The sequence below is a fragment of the Rhinoraja longicauda genome, chromosome 17 (genome assembly GCF_053455715.1).
Source record: "Rhinoraja longicauda isolate Sanriku21f chromosome 17, sRhiLon1.1, whole genome shotgun sequence".
Taxonomy (NCBI): Eukaryota; Metazoa; Chordata; class Chondrichthyes; order Rajiformes; family Arhynchobatidae; genus Rhinoraja; species Rhinoraja longicauda.
In genome coordinates this window covers 25,884,131-25,904,880 of record NC_135969.1, presented here as the reverse complement: position 1 = coordinate 25,904,880, position 20,750 = coordinate 25,884,131, and the positions used below count along the sequence as shown (strand labels likewise).

Sequence of the window (20,750 nt, the reverse complement as noted above, 5' to 3'; positions counted from 1 at the left end):
GCCTGAATTTCTTAGTTATTCTTGACAGACTGCATTTATACATGGGGGGATGGGAATCCTCTGCACTAGGCTTGTTATCTTGAATTATTGCACTTTGACAAAGTTGTCAAGAAACGAAAGTTTTTCTATGGGCTTGACTTTCAGAAATATTTTAAAGCTGTTCAAAATTGATACAAATAATTTAAAAAATAATAAATATTATTTGTGAGAGCATTTCAAAATTATTAAAAACCTCCATAGCAAAAAAATAAAATAAAATAAATTAAAAACGTATCCTTCCCACAAGTTAGAACTACATTCAAATTAATGGGTCTCCAGTCCTGCTCTGGATCTGACCTGTGATAAGACCCAAATAACATAATGTTGGAGAACCCTAGCACAATTGGGCTCAACTGCTGGATGCCATGTTTAGTCTAGCAGAGTCAGTTGCTCATTAAATTCCGCTCATTAAAAACACTTTTTCGTCAGTGTAAATAAATCAACACGCGGTTCCATATAAGTCGCAGCGACCTCTTTCCAGTCCATAATTTCTATAATACAGAAATAACCTGAATTATTTTAAAGGGGGTAAAAACAGGAACATTGAGTACATTTGCAAGTATTTGGGAAATGGACTTCAAGAGAGAAGTCAGAAATGTATTCCCCCCAAATTTTTAAAAAAATCCCTCCCACTAAACTGCTTACGTACCAATCTCCCATCTCCATGCCCAATCTCCCCTCTGGTGTCATTCCCTCCCATCCAACTACTTACCCATTTTCCATCTACCTAACTCATCTCCCTCTGGTGTCATTCCCTCCCACCTAACTACTCACTTACCATCTTCCATCGACCTTCCCCATCCCTATCTCCCTCTGGTGTCATTCCCTCCCATCCAACTACTTACCCATTTTCCATCTACCTACCCCATCCCCCTCACTCACCTTCAGGCACTTGCCACTCTCGGCTCCCCAGCCACCACCCACCCCGTGATCCCCCACTTCCTCTTCAACACTCACTCCCCAAGTTCAGCCGGAGTTAAGATGGCGCCGCAGTGCTCGCACCCAGGCTGGCCGGAGCGGGGAGGAACGGTCTGACTCTTCTGCTTCCACCTTCTGGTGCCAAACCTTCCCTTGGCTTGGCGTTACAACGGAACAACTGTAGGTTCCTCAGCAAGCGGTCGCAAGGTTCACCTCGGGCAGTGGAGGGGATGGAGCGGCCACCACGGTGCGTGTGAGGAAGAGTCGGGGGCGTGCATGAGGGGCGAGTCGGGGGCGCGCATGTGGGGTCGCGGGGCGAGTCGGGGGCGCGCATGATAGGAGCGTGGGCGCGCGCAGGGCATGGGTTGCAGAATGGGGTCCAAATCCATAACTCCCTGAAAGTGCCAACATAAGTAGGTAGGGTGGTAAGGAAGGCACATGTTATGCTTGCATTCATAGGTTGGGGCATTGCCTAGCTATAAGAGTCAAGAAGTAATGATACCGCTTAACCTTTGGTTAGGCTACATTTGGAGTCTTGCTTATAGTTTAGTCGCCCCATTATAGGAAGGATGTGGAGGCTTTGGGAGGGGTGCAGAGGAGGTTTACCAGAGTGATAAAATAAGGAACTCTGCATCCTGGTTTACTGTGATACAAAATGTTGAAGTAACTCAGCGGGTAGGGCAGCATCCCTGGAGAAGATAGATAGGTGACATTTCGGATTGGAAGTCTGAAGAAGGGTTCGGACCTGAAACATCACCTATTCATGTTTACCAGAATGATGTCTGGATTAGGGGATATTAGCTACAGGGAGAAGTTGGACAGACTTCGATTGTTTTTGTTGGAATGCTGGAGGTTGAGGGGAGACCTGCTAGAAGTATATAAAATTAGGAGAGACATAGATCAGATGGATCATCAGAACCTTTTACCCAGGATAGAATGATCAAATATGAGAAGGCATAGTTTTAAAGTGAGAGTGGCAAAATATAAAAGCAATGTACAAGGCACGTTTTTTTTAGGCGGGGTGGTGAGTGCCTGAAACATGCTACCGGGCGATGGAGGCAGTTACAACAGTAGTATTTGAGAGAAACATAGAAAATAGGTGTAGGATGAGGTCATTAGGTCCTTCAAGCCAGTACCGCCATTCATTGTGATCATGGCTGATCATCCACAATCAGTAACCTGTGCCTGCCTTATCCCCATATCCCTTGATTCCACTAGTCCCTAGAGCTCTATCTAACTCTCTTTTAAATTCATCCAGTGAATTGGCCTCCACTGTCTTCTATGGCAGAGAATTCCACAAATTTACACCTCTGGGTGCAAAAGTTTCTTCTCACCTCAGCTTTAAATGGCCTCCCCTATATTCTTAGACTGTGTCCCCTGGTTCTGGACTCTCCCAACATTGGGAACATTTTTCCTGCATCTAGCTTGTCCAGTCCTTTTATAATTTTATACGTCTCTAAAATATCCACTCTCATCTAAACTCCAGCGAATACAAGCCCAGTCTTTCCAATCTTTCCTCGTATGACAGTCCCGCCATCCCAGAGATTAACCTCGTGAACGTACGCTGTACTGCCTCAGTAACAAGGACTTCCTAGTTTTGGATAGACACATAGATTTGTAGGGAATAGAGGAATATGGATTATGCGTAGGCAGATAAGAGATTGAAATTGATAGTCATAAGCGTGGATACAGGCTATTCGGCCCAACTTGCCCACACATGTCCCAGCTATGCTAGTCCCACCTGCCTGCATCTGGCCCATATCCCTCTAAACCAGGCCTATCCATGTGCCTTAAGTTGCCATTGTTTCTTAAATTTTGCGATAATTCCTGCATCAACTACCTCCTCTGACAGCTCGTTCCATACACCCACTACCCTTTGTGAAAAAGTTACCCCTCAGATTCCTATTAAATCTTTTCCCCTTCACCTTAAACCTATGCCTTCTGGTCCTTGATTGCCCTACTCTGGGCAAGAGACTTTGTGATACAAGTAATTTTAAAAAAATGAAACGCTTCAAAGTTATTAAAAACCTTTGCAGCAAAAAAATCTAATCCACAGACCAGAACTCCATTCAAATGAAAGGGGTCTCAGGATCACATTGAATGGCGGTGCTGGCTCAAAGGGCCGAATGGCCTCCTCCTGCACCTATTGTCTATTGTCCTGCATAAGGTCTGATCTGCCATGGGACCTGGATAACATAACGCTGGAGAATGCTAGCACAATTTTTGGGCTCAGCTGCTGACTTCCACATTGTGTCCAGCCACAGAGCATAGTGTCAGATGCAGTGGCACATTAAATTCCGTACTTTCTTGGATTGTTTCTTTGGTATGCTGGAGGTCAGGAGTCCTGATAGATGTATATAAAATTATGAGAGACATAGGTAGGGTAGGTAGATTTGGTCTTGGCATTATGATTGGCACAGACATTGTGGGCTGAAGGCTCTGTTCCTATGCTGTACTATCCTATGTTCCATGTAGATCAGTTACAGAAATGGACGGTGAAATGGCAGATGGGAGTTTAATCACAGCCAGTGTGAAGTGCTGCATTTTGGGAGGTCGAATGCAAAGGCAAAGTCTGCAGTTAGTGACAAGACCTCTAACAGCATTGATATACAGAGGGAACTCTGGGTCCAAGTCCAAAGCTCCTGAAAGGGGCAACACAAGTAGATAGCATGGTAAAGAAGACATATGGTATGCTTGCCTGCATTGGTTGAGACAGTGAGTATACAAGTTAGGAAGTCATGTTAGGAAGTCATGTAACAGCTTTATAGGACTTTGGTTGGATCACATTTTAAACATTGGGTGCAGTTCTGGTCACTCAATTGTAGGTAGAATGCAGAGACTTTGGAGAGGAGGTAGAAGAGATTTACCAGAATGCTGCCTGGATTAGAGGGTGTTAACTATAAGGAGATGTTGGACAAACTGGACTGTTTGGGCTGCTGGATATTGAGGGGAGACCTGATAGAAATATGTAAAATTATAAGCATAGATAAGGTAGACAGTGGAACCTTTTCCCCAGGGTGGGAATGCCAATTACTGGTGGGCATAGTTTTGAGTTCAGAGGGGGAAAGTTCAAATGAGTTCTGTGCATTGCCAGGGGTGGTGGTTGAGGCAGAAACTTTGCATTTAAGTGGCTTTTGGATAGGGGACATGGATATGCAGGTAACGATACGATACAATAGAACTTTATTTATCCCAGGAGGGAAATTGATCTGCCAACAGTCATAAAACACAAGATACATGAAAGATGAAACTAATGGAGAAAAATGGATCATGTGCAGGCAGGGAAGATTAACTTGGCGTTGTGTTCAGCACAGACCCTGTGGGCCAAAGGGCCGGTTCCTGTGCTGTACTGTTCTATGTTTTATTATCTGCAGTTTTCAATTTTTTTTAATTGAATTTAGAGAAACATGTAGTGTCCTTGATCAGGAATCTTGGTCATTAATTTGTGCTAAGGACAACTAAACTCTTCCTATTACCACGTTGAATTGCATAGTAATCGTTGTCTGTTTGTGTGATTGGGATCATTGTTATTGATCCTGAAGTTTCATTTAAATGGGGTCTTTGAATGCTTGTTGACCAAGATATTTTTTCATTTCAGTGAGGAACCAATGAAGCCAAGTTGTAAAAAGCAAAAGATGTTCAGACCCTTCACTACCTCTCCATCAAAATACAGGAAATGTGTATCTGAGCTGCCATGGGAAGAAACAGGCTATAATGAGGCAATGTCTAGCGGTGGTTCAGTATGTGATCACACAGATACCAGAAGAAAAATCATTCAGAAAACTGGCAAAGGACAGAAGGCTGTTGATGAGAGTAATGTACAAATGAATACCATGTCAAATGCAATTTCTTCAGGAAACGCTCATCATTCACGAGACAAGTTAAACAGTACAGAACCACAGGAAGCTTTGTTTCGTGACAAATATCACCATTGTAGAAGATTGGTGTCAAGACCTGTGTGGTTGGAGCCTGAGAAGGTATTTTATCAGAGCCTGTCCTGCATTTAAAAGTGACATCCTGTATTTGTAGTTGAAGAGAATTCCTGAATCATTACCGTATTAATCTGATGGCAGCAATTTTCCTGACTAAATTTAATGTATAAAATAAATTGTTTCTCTCAAAAAAACTATAAAGGTAATATTTCTATTCCAGACAAGCTAAATAAAACCCACAATCCTTTGGAAGATAATTGGCTAATTGGTGACAGTCAGAATGGCTTTGTCTACAGCAGATTGTTCTTATGAACTTGTTTGAGGTTTTTTTTGAGGAGGTGATGAAGGTGATAGATGAGGGGAGGGTGTGTTGTAGAGCAGATTAATCTAGAAGAGTGTGTGTGTTTTAAAATTAAAATAAAACAACGGGCATAAATATAGGTCGGTGATGAGTAAGTTTGTAGATAACACCAAAATTGATGGAGTTGTAGACAGTGAGTAAGGCTGTTAAAAATATAGTAAGGCATATAGATCAGCCACAGAAATGAGAGAAATGGCAGATTGAATGTAAGGACATAGTGTACAGTTAATGGCAAGACACCTCAACAGCATTGATGTACAGCAGAAGCTTGGGTTCCAAGTGTATAGCTCCCTGAAAGTAGCAACAGGGTAGATAAATTGATAAAGAAGGCATATGGTATCCTTGCTTTCATCAGTCAGGGCATTGGATATAAGAGTTAGGAAGTCATGTTGTAGCTTTGTAAGACAATAGACAATAGACAATAGGTGCAGGAGTAGGCCATTCAGCCCTTCGAGCCAGCACCGCCATTCAATGCGATCATGGCTGATCACTCTCAATCAGTACCCCGTTCCTGCCTTCTCCCCATACCCCCTCACTCCGCTATCCTTAAGAGCTCTATCCAGCTCTCTCTTGAAAGCATCCAACGAACTGGCCTCCACTGCCTTCTGAGGCAGAGAATTCCACACCTTCACCACTCTGACTGAAAAAGTTCTTCCTCATCTCCGTTCTAAATGGCCTACCCCTTATTCTTAAACTGTGGCCCCTTGTTCTGGACTCCCCCAACATTGGGAACATGTTTCCTGCCTCTAATGTGTCCAATCCCCTAATTATCTTATATGTTTCAATAAGATCCCCCCTCATCCTTCTAAATTCCAATGTATACAAGCCTAATTGCTCCAGCCTTTCAACATACGACAGTCCCGCCATTCCGGGAATTAACCTAGTGAACCTACGCTACACGCCCTCAATAACAAGAATATCCTTCCTCAAATTTGGAGACCAAAACTGCACACAGTACTCCAGGTGCGGTCTCACCAGGGCCCGGTACAACTGTAGAAGGACCTCTTTGCTCCTATACTCAACTCCACTTGTTACGAAGGCCAACATTCCATTGGCTTTCTTCACTGCCTGCTGTACCTGCATGCTTCCTTTCAGTGACTGATGCACTAGGACACCCAGATCTCGTTGAACATCCCCTCTTCCTAACTTGACACCTTTCAGATAATAATCTGCCTTTTTATTCTTACTTCCAAAGTGAATAACCTCACACTTATCTACATTAAACTGCATCTGCCATGTATCCGCCCACTCACACAACCTGTCCAAGTCACCCTGCAGCCTTATTGCATCTTCCTCACAATTCACACTACCCCCCAGCTTAGTATCATCTGCAAATTTGCTAATGGTACTTTTAATCCCTTCATCTAAGTCATTAATGTATATCGTAAATAGCTGGGGTCCCAGCACCGAACCTTGCGGTACCCCACTGGTCACTGCCTGCCATTCCGAAAGGGACCCATTTATCCCCACTCTTTGCTTTCTGTCTGTCAACCAATTTTCTATCCATGTCAGTACCCTACCCCCAATACCATGTGCTCTAATTTTGCCCACTAATCTCCTATGTGGGACCTTGTCGAAGGCTTTCTGAAAGTCGAGGTACACCACATCCACTGACTCTCCCCTGTCAATTTTCCTAGTTACATCCTCAAAAAATTCCAGTAGATTTGTCAAGCATGATTTCCCCTTCGTAAATCCATGCTGACTCTGAATGATCCTGTTACTGCTATCCAAATGCTCAGCAATTTCGTCTTTTATAATTGACTCCAGCATCTTCCCCACCACTGATGTCAGACTAACTGGTCTATAATTACCCGTTTTCTCTCTCCCTCCTTTCTTAAAAAGTGGGATAACATTTGCTATCCTCCAATCCACAGGAACTGATCCTGAATCTATAGAACATTGAAAAATGATCTCCAATGCTTCCACTATTTCTAGAGCCACCTCCTTAAGTACCCTGGGATGCAGACCATCAGGCCCTGGGGATTTATCAGCCTTCAGTCCCATCAGTCTACCCAAAACCATTTCCTGCCTAATGTGGATTTCCTTCAGTTCCTCCATCACCCTAGGTTCTCCGGCCCCTAGAACATTTGGGAGATTGTGTGTATCTTCCTCAGTAAACACAGATCCAAAGTAACGGTTTAACTCGTCTGCCATTTTTTTGTTCCCCATAATAAATTCCCCTGCTTCTGTCTTCAAGGGACCCACATTTGCCTTGACTATTTTTTTCCTCTTCACGTACCTAAAAAAACTTTTGCTATCCTCCTTTATATTATTGGCTAGTTTACCCTCGTACCTCATCTTTTCTCCCCGTATTGCCTTTTTAGTTAACTTTTGTTGCTCTTTAAAAGAGTCCCAATCCTCTGTCTTCCCACTCTTCTTTGCTATGTTATACTTCTTCTCCTTAATTTTTATGCTGTCCCTGACTTTCCTTGTCAGCCACAGGTGTCTCTTACTCCCCTTAGAGTCTTTCCGCCTCTTTGGAATAAATTGATCCTGCAACCTCTGCATTATTCCCAGGAATACCTGCCATTGCTGTTCTACCGTCTTCCCTGCTAGGGCCTCCTTCCAGTCAATTTTGGCCAGCTCCTGCCTCATGCCTCTGTAATCCCCTTTGCTATACTGTAATACCGACACTTCTGATTTTCCCTTCTGCCTTTCCATTTGCAGAGTAAAACTTATCATGTTGTGATCACTGCCTCCTAATGGCTCTTTTACCTCTAGTCCCCTTATCAGGGTGTGGGTCTGGGTGGGGGTGGGGGTGTGTCAGTGTGGGGGTGGTCTGGGTGGGGCCCTGTGTTGCTGACCGGCCTGTGCTGGGTCCCCAGGCTGAAGGAGCTGAAGGACTACAGCTTTTGGGAGTATTCAATGCAGTTCTGGTCATCACATTACCGGAGCAATATGGAGGCTTTGGAGAGGGTGCCAAAGAGGTTTATCAAAATGCTGTTTGGATTAGAGGGTATTAGCACAGTTAAGTTGATTCATTTTGCTATGTTTTTGTGGTAAGATGGTATGACAAGATAAGGTGCTGGGTAGTGTTGCAGAGCAGGGGAATCTAGAAATACAAGTACATAGTTATCTGAAAATGGCATCAAAGGTAGAGGTGTGAAGAAGGCTTTTGGCACGCTGACCTTCTTCAGTTAGGGAATCGAGTATAGACGTTGGGTCCAAAGACAGCCAGAACATATTGGAGTAACTCCGTAGGTCATGCAGCATCTCTGGAGAAAGTGGATAGGTGACATTTTGGGTCTAGACCCTACTTAAGACTGATTGTAAAAGGGAGAGTGGGGGAAAACTGGAAGCGATGAAAAAGCAGGACAAATTGGGTCCGGCAACAGATGACCTCCGGCAAGGAGGTTCTCTGATAGGCTGACTGTTGGCTAGAGACAGGTATGAGCATATGAGGGATACATAGTTGTGGAATATGTTCACCAACTTTTAGTGGAAGAAGGTAGGGGGTGAGTGGGGAGGGAGGTGTTACCTAAAATTGGAGAGTTCAACATTCATTAATGACTTGGACTCAGATATTACCCATATGACCGAATTGGCCAGATTCGGTCTGTTTTTGGGGGATAGTCTTCACTAAACTTTGAACTTGAGTCTCTCCTTCTTGCTAAGGTTGTTCCCGGGTTGTCGCTGCCGATGTCTCGGACCACGTACTTTTATACTAATTTTGCCTTTGGAACCGAAGGCTCTCACATTTTTGAAGTAAATCATTTCAAGTTGTCACTCCTCCAAGGGCTGAATAAACAAAACACTTTGTTCCTTATCAAGCTCGAGAATTCTTAATTATGTTGCCTGTTCACATTTTCATTCTCATCATACAGTCCCTTTGCAAAATGGCTGTTCCCAGACAGCTTCTCTTCTCAAAGCCACACTACATAGCCATGAAGTTACCTTCAGCTCTGTTCTCACCAGATGTAAATCATGTGACCATTTTCACAGTGCTTCTTTGGTCTCCTGGTCCCAGTATTTCTCTCTGTCTCTCTAGTTAACAACATACTTACAGAGCTTCAAGGGATACTTGACATCAGCAAGTATCCAGCTACGATATAGATTTAAGGTTAAGGTAAGGGGGAAGAGATTTAGAGGGAATCGGAGAGACTTTCTTCACCCAGACAGCGGCAAGTACATGGAATGTACTATGATATTGTTTCGAGCTACTGCAGATGAATTTCTACAGAAATTGGAAAATTACAAGAGGAGGGTTAACAAAAGGGAAATTAAAATTGTCAATCCATCCTTCCTCCACCCTATATTGTGTTTCAAAATTTGGACAGCAACATTATGTTCTGCCGAGCTTTTTGACAGTGCTGGGACGTTGTGTTGATTCCATTGTTGCGAATGTCATTGGCATAGGGAAGAGGAGTTGTGGCAGATGGGGAGGGTTCTCTCATTTGGCTTCTGCAATGCTTACAGAAGGATCATTAATGCGACCTATTGATGGAGGAAACAAGGATATTTTTGGCCGATTTTCCATTGGATGGTTTCCTGCATTTCAGAATAAATATCAGTCTTCCGAATAAATGCTCTTCATTATTCTGTCGACGTGCTATCAGTACTCTACTTGGTTTAAGGTGTTTCATTTTATTTACTTAAAGTGCAGTATAAAAATGCACTAAATCCATACAAATCGCTGATTAGCATATAATTGAAAAGTGTAGTTAATTATGTTCACCCACTGTTTTGGAAGAATGTAAAGGCACCAGAGCAGCATGCAGAAAAGATTTATTAGAAATGTTCCAGTGATGAGGGAAATAAGGTATAATGTTGGACTAGAGAAGATGGATTTGTTCTGCCCGGAGAAAAAAATGTTGAGATAAGATTTATTTCAGATGTACAAAATCACCATCGAATCTTAGAAAATATGCAATGAAGGAGACCATCCAGTCCACCATTTATATACCAATTGAAAAAGCTAATCTCATCTTTCGGCTCTTGCACGTTGTAGCTCATCATGGATACATTCAATGATGATCAACTATTAGGCCACTTCATGAATCCATTCTGAAGAGAGTATTAACGTTGATAGAGAAACAAGGAATGTTGATGCTAGAATCCCGCGTAAAATGCAAAGTGCTATCGTAACTTTGTTGGTCTGGCAGCATCTGCAGAAGGAACGATGAGGTGATGTTTTGGGTCCAGATCTTTCTTCGGACCTTCGGTCCTAACCTGAATCGTCGCCCATCCATTCCTTCCATAGATGCTGCTTGATCCACTGAGTTTCTCCAGCACTGTGTTTTATGTACTATCGGTGATGTAAGGCATAAGTGGAAAGGCCTGTTACAGGGCTGTATATATAACTCTATCTATTATCCTTTCCCTTGTTGCAATTTTTAGAGATGAACAGTGAAAATAAAAAAGAATGTTATGTGAATCAACCAGGAAAGATAAAAACTGTACTTTTCTGCAAGTTGTGCTCCACAAAAAAACTGGACTAATTCCTCCAGCTATCTGGTAATTTAAGCTATATTGCCTATGGTTATGTATTGCCGATGGGAATTCTGAAAATTGATGTACAAGATCTCAATTCCTTGTGCCTCGGAAGAAGAAATAATGTTCAGGATGGTAACTAAACTTGTATGTAGAAATGTGTATGACTTTCCTCAGACTGCACGACATCGCCACCTAGTGACTGGGTTACATTTGTGCATTTTTCTAAAATGCCTATTAGTACAGTTCCACCACTGATTTTCTGGCAATTAGTGGTCCGGCACCACCTTTAATCTGGATGAAATTACTCGAGCGCACTTGAAATCTGGCTCGGCTGGAGCTGGTAGATCCGTTCTCGTGGCTGACTTTGGGGGCCGCTATAATGGTACCTGAATGGTACAGTTCAGGTAACGTTGGACACCTCTCAGGGGCCAGTACCTCTTGGTCTGGCAAAACTGATAATCCTGAAAGGCTCTGAAACCAAGTTGGTTCTAGACTTCTCTATAACTACCTCTATGGCTACCAAAGGTTTGACTATGTTAAAACATGAAAACTTGTGGTAGGTGAAGGATGCTTTTGTTGGATGAATGCATACAAGCAAAATCCTAAAATTTAAAAACAAAATTTAAGAAGCTGTTTTGTAGTAGCTTGTTCAATGTTATTTATTTTACTAATTTTATAAATTTCAGAATATGGAAGCTGAAAGAAGTCTACCTGCAGCTTTAAGCAGTTCCATTAAACAAAGTTCTCAATCTACATTCAGGGCAAGGGATGACAATGGTATCTTTCAGCCGAAGTCTCGTAAGGCAGTGCCACCCCAGGGTACCAGAGTTCTCTACCTGAAAGCCATATCAGAAGCAATTGGCAGAGACTTCCAGAAAACACAGCTGCACTGCCATACCAGAGACACTGAGCATGTTGATTCGATACCTGCTAAACCTGTGACGAAATATTGCAAGAAAACTAAAGAAGATAGTTGGCATGAAACAACTCAGGGTAGTGCTTCTCGATACAGCATTCAGCAACAAGAAACTGATACTGAAAATAATTTTGTGGACCAAAAGTGGAATGTTGGATTAAAGGCCAGTGAAGAAATACCAAATGAAAGGCCCAAGGTAGTGTTTCCTAATGTAGCGGCGGTGACTATTGACACAAGTACAGAAGAAAGAAGCAATGATCTCCTTCAAGAAAATGAGGGTGTAGGCCACAAGGTATTTGTGCTTTAATGTTAGCCTTTTTAAGATCTCTATCATACAGGAAATGGATGTGTTGAATTTGGAAGAGAACAAGTACAGCTCTCCTTTATCCTTTTTAAGTGCCAATTGAAATAAAAACCTTGCAGTAAACTCTTGTTTATCCAGTATTCATCCATTTGGAATTCTCATGCAACCCCAGCAAAAATGTTATTGTATGAAAGTAAGATTAATTTAATTTCAAGTATTTTGAAAATATATTTGAGGACATGTTTTCTTTTGTTTTACACTTGTATATAAGGGCAGTGCAGTTGTAGGCTGATTAGCATGATTCTGTTTGTGAAGTATGACAAAATATAATCTAGATTCAACTTTCAAAATGCATGTGGTTGCCTTGGGTCTCTGTACAGTAACATACACAGATCTGTATAGTTTTGACTTGGTCAAGTTAAGTTTATCACGCCACTTGTATTTCTTTCTAAACAGAAATTGGCTTTTGATGATGATGTATCTGGAAGTGACTGGTCTGATGTTGAAGACTCCATTCAAATAGCTACTTTTTCACAAGGAGATTCCAGTCCAACAGATAACCTGGAAAGCTTCAAGCCAGGCACTCCATTGAACAACAAATATAACACGCAACCATCTTTTATGTATTCTACCCCTTCCGGTTCATATGCAAAAAATTGGACTTCTCAGCAGTCTTCACAAGTTGGCAGTTTTATTGACGACTGTTGTTATCATAACCTTCATGATGACGGAACAGAATCTTTCCCAAGTTACTCAAAAACATTTTCACAAGGTTCACAGTCTGCTCTTTGCAGTAACTTGTCTTTTGAATCATTAGACTACTCGTCGCATCAGTTTAATCAGAGCAATAACATGGATGATAGTAAGAATCGTGTCAACTCATCACAAGAAGATTCAGAAGTTTGGGACAATGATTCAGAGAATTTGTATCAAGAAAATTGGGGACTGAATTACCAAAGGGGTTTTGTGGACACTCATTGCCATCTGGATTTTTTATTCTCTAAGTTATCCTTTCAGGGAACTTTTGCAAATTTCATGAAACTTTATGACAGCACGTTTCCAGCTGAGTTTCATGGCTGTATCACTGATTTCTGTGACCCTCGTTGCCTGGTTCGTAGAAACTTATGGGAACATTTATTGGAAGAACCACTTGTTTGGGGCGCTTTTGGCTGCCATCCGCATTTTGCCCGTTACTACACAAATTCACAGGAAAGAGCAATTCTTCATGCATTGAGACACCCAAAAGCTGTTGCATTTGGAGAGATGGGTTTGGACTACTCTTATAAGTGTTCAACAAACATTCCTGACCAAAAACGGGTAAGTAAAGAGCAGGGGGGACATTTTTTTGTAATCGTAAATTTGTAAACAAATTTATTCGGTGACTTAAAAAGTGCTGAGGTGACATCATAGCACTTGGCTAACGGTTTGCAAAAATGTGTAATTTAAAAGTCAATAAATATTGTATGTGATTATTTGGTGCTGGTATGGCATCTTTTTCATCTGCCAGAGCAGCCAAAAGAAAGCATTTCTGACAATGGTGCATGTGGGTTAGGTGGATGGTCTGGGATTGAAGACGTTGGGATGTGGAGTGGTGGGAAGGGAGGGGCAAATGGATATGGGAGCTAAAGATTTATTAATAATTGGATTCTTGTTTTTGCCAGGTCTTTGAGAGACAGCTAAAGCTTGCGGTGGCATTAAAGAAACCACTTGTTATCCACTGCAGGGACGCTGATCAAGATCTTTTTGAGATAATGAAAATCAATGTGCCAAAGGACTACAAAATTCATAGGTGAAAGGTCATAGGTGAATGCTTTGGCATTCCTTTTTTTGCTTGTGTAAAAACTGATTCAGTTGTGTTCACAAGATGAAGCAGGTCCTCAAAATGATCTTGTCTTTTTATTTTGTAATGTATGTTAGTTAAGGGGCTTGTGGGTAGTTGATGTTTATACTCTTTGGTTATAAAGTAGATTGCCTGAAAGGAAACTTCCAGAATAAAAACATTCTGGAGATTTGTACACATGCAAGACCCGTTCCTCACAGATCAGCCTTTTTTCCAGCCCAAGCGTCCTTAAACCTAGAAATGGACAGGCAATACTGCACCTCAGGACATTTTGTCTTTGCTGCAGAGAACCCTATAACTGTGTGGTTTATTTTCATCCCCCTACTTGAATGGTTCACTGACCTATAATGCTGCAGACAGTTTACATATCCTTTCTGCAATTACTCAACCCAAAAATATTGAGGAAATTTCTCTCGGGCTTGTTCAGGCAAATGGAACTAATTCAGTAAATGACATGAACCACATGTAACTGAACAATCTACCTGCCATTTCTCAAATGTGATCTCCACAAGCTTTACAACCTATAACTGGTCTAACTCCTCTTTGTACAACGCTGTAGTTAATCCATTGTAAAACAAGGATGTTAGAACATCAGGGGATATGTACAGATATTGCAATAAACCAAATTTTGACATGTAACATCATGGTGAGATGACAAAGAACAATATTTTATCCCCCTCCAGCACTTGAATAATTGTTCACAGGTGTATGTTGCTATATCCTACAAGGTACCTAGAGTGGACTTTATGTTTTTGTGATTTTCAGAAAGACTTAGTCCTGCCAGAAACAAAAAAATGATATTTGCTTTTATTTTAATGTATTTTTCCATTCTGCAGGCATTGCTTCACTGGCTCTTATGAGGTGATTGAGCCATTTCTGCAGGAATTTTCTAATTTATCAGTTGGATTCACAGCCCTGATCACCTACCCATCTGCTGGTGTGACCAAGGAGGCAGTCAGAAAAATCCCAATGGAACGGATTGTCGTAGAGACTGATGCACCATACTTCTTACCCAGAGGGGTCAGTTGTAATTTGTTTATATCATTTCTTATGTAGTAATGGGTCAGAAGATGAGTTGACACATATATATAATATATATATAAATCATGTAATCCTGATGTCTGTTTGCAAATAGAGGACTGTATTGAAAATTGAGAAAATACTGCTAAACATATAGCACAGAAACAAGCCTTTTGGTTCAACTCGTCAATACCGACTATTTAAGCTAATCCCATTTTTCCGCATTAGACCCGAACCCTCTATTCCTTTCCTATCGAAGCGCCTTTTTAAATACTGTAATTGTATTTGGCTCTGCCATTTCCTCTGCCTGCTTGTTTCCTATAACCACCATCAATTACGTCTACATTCTGAGATGTCAAATGAACAGTTTATTTTTCAGGTCCCTTTAAATTTCTCCTCTTTCACTTTAATCCTCCAATCTTTAGTTTTTAGACTTCCCCAACCAAGAAAAGAGACTTACATTCCATCCTAGCTATGCTCCTCGTGATATATAAACCTCTCTCCTAGGTCACTCCTCAACCTCCTAAATTGCAGTAAAACTCAGTCCATTCGATCTCCTTATAGGTAGAGTCCCTCATTCCAGGCAACATCCTGATGAATCTCTTCTGCACTCTTTCTAATGCTACCACATCCTTCCTGTAATATGGTGACCAAAACTGTATACAATATTTCAAATGCAGCCTGATCCAATTCTTATATTTCATTTCCTTATCCTGTGAAGGCAAGCGTGTTGAATGCTGTCTTCATCACCCTATAATATGCCGCCATTTTCAGGGAGCTTTCAACTTGCCCTCAAAGCTCCTTTGCACATCAACATTCGAGAGGTCCATGCCATTTATTGTACATGTCCATTTAGTATTTGATGTCTTAAAATGTATCGCCTTACTTTTCTGGATTAAATTCCTCCTTCTACCACTCTGCTCAATTTTTCAAGTGATCTACATCCCTCTGTTCCTTCCACAATCTTTTTTGTTATCTACTACTCAACCATTTTTTGTGTTGTCAGCAGACTTGCTAATCAATCAATCACATTCCTATCCAAGTCATTTATATTTATGACAAATAAAAAATAGTCCCTGTGTTGTACTACTATTTACAAATTTCCAGTCAGAAAAATGCCCTCAACCACTACCCTTTGCCCCTTTTCACCAAGCCAAATTTGGATCCAGTTTGTTAAGATACATTGGATCCCATGTGCCCAGTCCTTCTACACCAGTCTACCATACGGGACTTTGTCAAAAGCCTTGCTAAAGTCCATGCAAACTACGTCTAGCTTTCATTTTTCTTAGTTACCTCCTCAAATAACCCAATCAGATTTTTTGCAAAGAATATTCTCTTACAATACTTACAAAGCTGATATCTGTAATTTAATCTGTTAATTTTGTAATATAGCAGCCTTTCCAGCCAAAGTGATATTTACTAGGCAGCAGAAAAGTAAAACCGATTCATGATTTTCTTCCTAACCCACAGTATAAATTGTTCTCGAACAAGTGTCATTCAGCATAGATTGTACCTGCCTCCAGTTAGCATGAACAATATTTCCTTGCCACATTTTCAGCCATCTCATGTTACACTGCACGAGATAGGTGAAAATACCTATCTATAAGTATGAAAACGCATAGCTCCAGATTCAGGGACGGTTTCTTCCCAGATTGTACCTGCCTCCAGTTAGCATGAACAATATTTCCTTGCCACATTTTCAGCCATCTCATGTTACACTGCACGAGATAGGTGAAAATACCTATCTATAAGTATGAAAACGCATAGCTCCAGATTCAGGGACAGTTTCTTCCCAGCTGCTATCAGGCAACCATCACCAACTAGAGAGCAGTGCTGACCTACCATGTATCTCATTGGAGACCCTCAGGCAATTTTTAATCACTTTCCTGGATTTTATCTTGCACTACACGTTATTCCCTTTATCCTGTATCTGTACACTGTGGACGGCTTGATTATAATCATACATGGCGTTTCCACTGACGCAACAACTTTTTTTTCTGTACCTTGGGCACATGACTTTAAACTAAACTAAACTGCAGTGGCAGTTCCACTTTACCTTACCTTGATCATTTATGAATAAGATTCCAGCATTATGACGCCAGCATAACTGGCAATATAAAACTGCCCATCAGGACTAGGGATAAAATTATTTAGACTCCAGTTTAATCCCGCGGAGAACAGGCAGTACCCGTGATGGACTGGGCAGTGTTCACCACTTTTTGCAATCTTCTTCGTTCCTGGACATTTGAGTTGCTAAACCAGGCCATGATGCAACCAGCTCTATAGAAGTTCAAGAGAGTATTCATCGACATACTGTCAATAGACAATAGACAATAGACAATAGGTGCAGGAGTAGGCCATTCAGCCCTTCGAGCCAGCACCGCCATTCAATGCGATCATGGCTGATCACTCTCAATCAGTACCCCGTTCCTGCCTTCTCCCCATACCCCCTCACTCCGCTATCCTTAAGAGCTCTATCCAGCTCTCTCTTGAAAGCATCCAACGAACTGGCCTCCACTGCCTTCTGAGGCAGAGAATTCCACACCTTCACCACTCTCTGACTGAAAAAGTTCTTCCTCATCTCCGTTCTAAATGGCCTACCCCTTATTCTTAGACTGTGGCCCCTTGTTCTGGACTCTCCCAACATTGGGAACATGTTATCTGCCTCTAATGTGTCCAATCCCCTAATTATCTTATATGTTTCAATAAGATCCCCCCTCATCCTTCTAAATTCCAGTGTAGGAAGTGGAAACATTGATGGGCTTTTTTTATGATTGTATCAATATGCCAGGTCCAGGACAGATCTTCAGAGATATGCACACCCTGGAATTTAAAGTTTTGATTCTCTACACCTGTACTTTTCTATGTTTACAAAATTGACTACTTATATTCTGTGCCATTTGAGGTGCTATAGTGATGAGTATACATTGTATTCCATTTGATCAATAGATGGCGTTGCTTATTTTTATTTTCATTTCAACTCTCCTATAAAGCAAGCAGACTGAGCACTAAATCTAGGACGGCCTGGATTTATGGCTTGGTTTTGTAAAAGTTAATGCTATTACAAATGTGGTCTATAGTCAGTTTATAATCATGGGACCACTGTACAATGTGACTGATTAGCAAACACCAAACAGTACCCTGCATTACGGAAACTTTAGATGTTAAATTACTCCCCTTACTCTCGCTATCTATAGGAGAAGGATTTAAGAAAGTGGAAGTACTAGATCAGTCAGAGCCAGGAATTTATGCAAAATGTTGGAAAATGGCGTGTTTGGTTTAGAATGCAGCGAAAAGTAAAATTACTTGGTGTATACTCTTCCTATTTTTTTGTAATGTGATGTTGTTGTCTTGTTTATTTTGCAGTGCTAAAAGTGGATATTTTAACCTGAACATTGTGTGTGTTTCCCTTACTTTCAGGTCTCTAAAGGGCTTTGTTCCCATTCCCATCCAGGACTTGGCTTATACACTGTAAAGGAAATTGCGAGGTTGAAAGTAATGACATTGTCCACAGTTCTTTGTAAACTGAGAAAAAATACCCACAATCTATATGGAATATAAACAACTGACAAAATCGATTAGAAAATGTAATCCCAGTTACTTTGAAATATACAAATCCAAAAGATTATTAATATTGCAACATTACATGAAAATAGTCAAAAAGAGTATTGACAAGCCTAAAGTTTACATTATTTTACTTTTTAGTTGTGTACTCCTTATTTCTTATTAACTTTGATTACTCAAGTTGCAATTTTAACTTGAGACAATTTGAAAAATGATATGACTCTAATCTCTGACGTGTTTTTTTTTCAGTTTGGTCTTGAATTATTGATTTTCTCAATATTAAAAAGCAACTCATTTTCAAGTATCAGCCTGGTTTCATGTTTCACGTTCAAGATCTGCTAAATAATGAGATGTTGATGAGTTTATCTCATTTGGTTTAGCAGCTGGTTCATTAAGCTCAACTCCAAGTGTTGAGCAGAACTATTGGCAAGAAGTCAGTAATCAGAGTGTCCTCTGGAATCTTAAAGGAATTCTCTTGCAACAAAACGTGTGCTGGAGGAACTCAACAGGTCGGACAGCACCTGGGGAAGGAATAGACAGGTGATGTTTCAGGTGGGGACTTTTCTTCAGTGGGAATCCTATTGTACATGGCTGGGATGTCAAACATCGTCCCTTCCCACCCAACCCCAGGAGGTGTATAGGGTGAGGACTGAAGGTTAGCGGCATAAGGAGAATTGGGGAAAAGGGCTTGGAAGAACGAGGGAAAGAGAAGGGGTCTTTTGGCTGGAGGTGCAGGATATAAGAGAAGAGAGCTGAGGTGAATGGGGAAGGGAGGAGGGGGCTGAGTGAGTGGAAAAGACAGAGGTTGGGATGGGAACGGGGGTTGGGGGTAGAAGGAAGGGTTGAAGTAGAAGGTGTGTAGTCCTGTGGGCAGAGAGTGTGGTGAGCTCAGTGGAGAACAAAGTTAAATAGAGGTTTAAGAACCCTAGTATGGATTAGAGATAAGATCAAATGAATATGCATGTCATGGCCACACTTCTATAATTTTGCTCCTCCACTTCATGTATGAACAAACTGCTGGAGAATGATGCTAACAAATCTGAATCTTTAAAAAAACGACACAATGGTGGAGTAACAACTGGTAGGAAGCATTTCTGGAGAAAACTGACTGGTGAAGTTTCAGTTTGGGACTTTTTTCAGACTGTTTCAGTATAAATATATATATGTAGACAGGCATCAGCAAGCCTTTAATTCTGTCCCAAGAGGGAAAATCCTGATCATATTTGTCTACTACAGAAATTTACTGTGACTCTAAAACTCTGTACATGATCACATGTAAGAGGTGATCAATGGGTCTGGCACAGACCTAACCATAGGACAGACTGGAAGAAGGAAGGAGAATGGGTTGGGAGGGGAAAATAGATCGGCCATGATGGAATGCAGAGTAGACCCGATGGGCTGAATGGCCTAATTATGTTCAGTCCTCTACCAACCTGCATTTGACACAGAACACCTCTCTCTAACTCCAGGTAGCATGATTAGAACCAGGAAAATATGGATGACTGATGAAAAGGTATTTGAAGACCAAGACATCAAAGTTAATACCAAGCTTGTAGTCAAATGGTCATCAGCTTCTTGAACGCTCAGACACATAGCCAATCTAGATTAGGACTATGAAGCATTGCAGTGGTATCACTGTTCTTGTCTACAAAACCATTTGCAGGATAGGGAAACAAAGCCAGCTTCTCTTTCTAGCCAAGGCCAACATCAAATGTTTAATTATTCTTAATTAGGTTTGGTGGGTGGATTCCTGACTGCTGAAACAAACATTCCATTCTGCCATTGAAAGAAACCTCCAAGAGAATAAAACAACTTATAAGGATTGGACTCCAAAGACGTACAGGTATGTAGGTTAATTGGCTGGGTAAATGTGAAAATTGTCCCTAGTGGGTGTAGGATAGTGTTAATGTACGGGGATCGCTGGGCGGCACGAACTTGGAGGGCCGAAAAGGCCTGTTTCCGGCTGTATATATATGATATCCTTGAAAAATTGCAATATTCTCACAAAAATTCATGGCTCATAACTGTTCAAAGCAGAGGAGGTGCATCGAAGACGGAACCACTGTAAGAGGGAGCACACAAATGCGATGCGTGAATACGAGTGTGAATGAACCATCAAACGACACCCCCACTCATCTTGTCAAGCACCAACTGCCCCAATGGATTTGCATTGGACACTTTAGCTACCAAAGAACACATAGATCTGGAGTGGAAGGAAGTCATTCTGGATGCTGAGGGACAGACCCCCCAAAAATATGAACTAGACTAAGGAGCTGTATGACGACAGACAGAAGGAACCCCAGATGCTGATTTACAAAAAAAAGACACAAAGTGCTGGAGTAACTCAGTGGGTCAGGCAGTGTTTTTGGGTAGGCGTTGTTTCGGGTTGAGACCTATATCGAAAAGTCACTTATCCATGTTCT

At 41.4% G+C, this 20,750-nt stretch overlaps 1 protein-coding gene across 1 annotated transcript; it reads left to right on the top strand.

Annotated features, from left to right (window-relative positions):
- The first annotated feature begins 1,041 nt into the window (after positions 1-1,041).
- tatdn2 (TatD DNase domain containing 2) lies at positions 1,042-18,494 on the top strand. The gene is made up of 7 exons (XM_078414413.1): positions 1,042-1,204; positions 4,556-4,934; positions 11,370-11,891; positions 12,360-13,220; positions 13,565-13,692; positions 14,580-14,763; positions 18,184-18,494. Exons 1-7 carry the CDS (start codon positions 1,188-1,190, stop codon positions 18,322-18,324), a joined length of 2,232 nt encoding a protein of 743 aa, XP_078270539.1. The 5' UTR covers positions 1,042-1,187; the 3' UTR covers positions 18,325-18,494.
- The last annotated feature ends 2,256 nt before the right edge of the window (positions 18,495-20,750 follow it).

Bases quoted from the DNA above. Each gene is read 5' to 3' on its own strand.
- tatdn2 (XM_078414413.1), top strand. The intron at 13,221-13,564 runs GTAAGTAAAGAG...TGTTTTTGCCAG, and splicing joins ACATTCCTGACCAAAAACGG to GTCTTTGAGAGACAGCTAAA. The intron at 13,693-14,579 runs GTGAAAGGTCAT...TCCATTCTGCAG, and splicing joins AAGGACTACAAAATTCATAG to GCATTGCTTCACTGGCTCTT.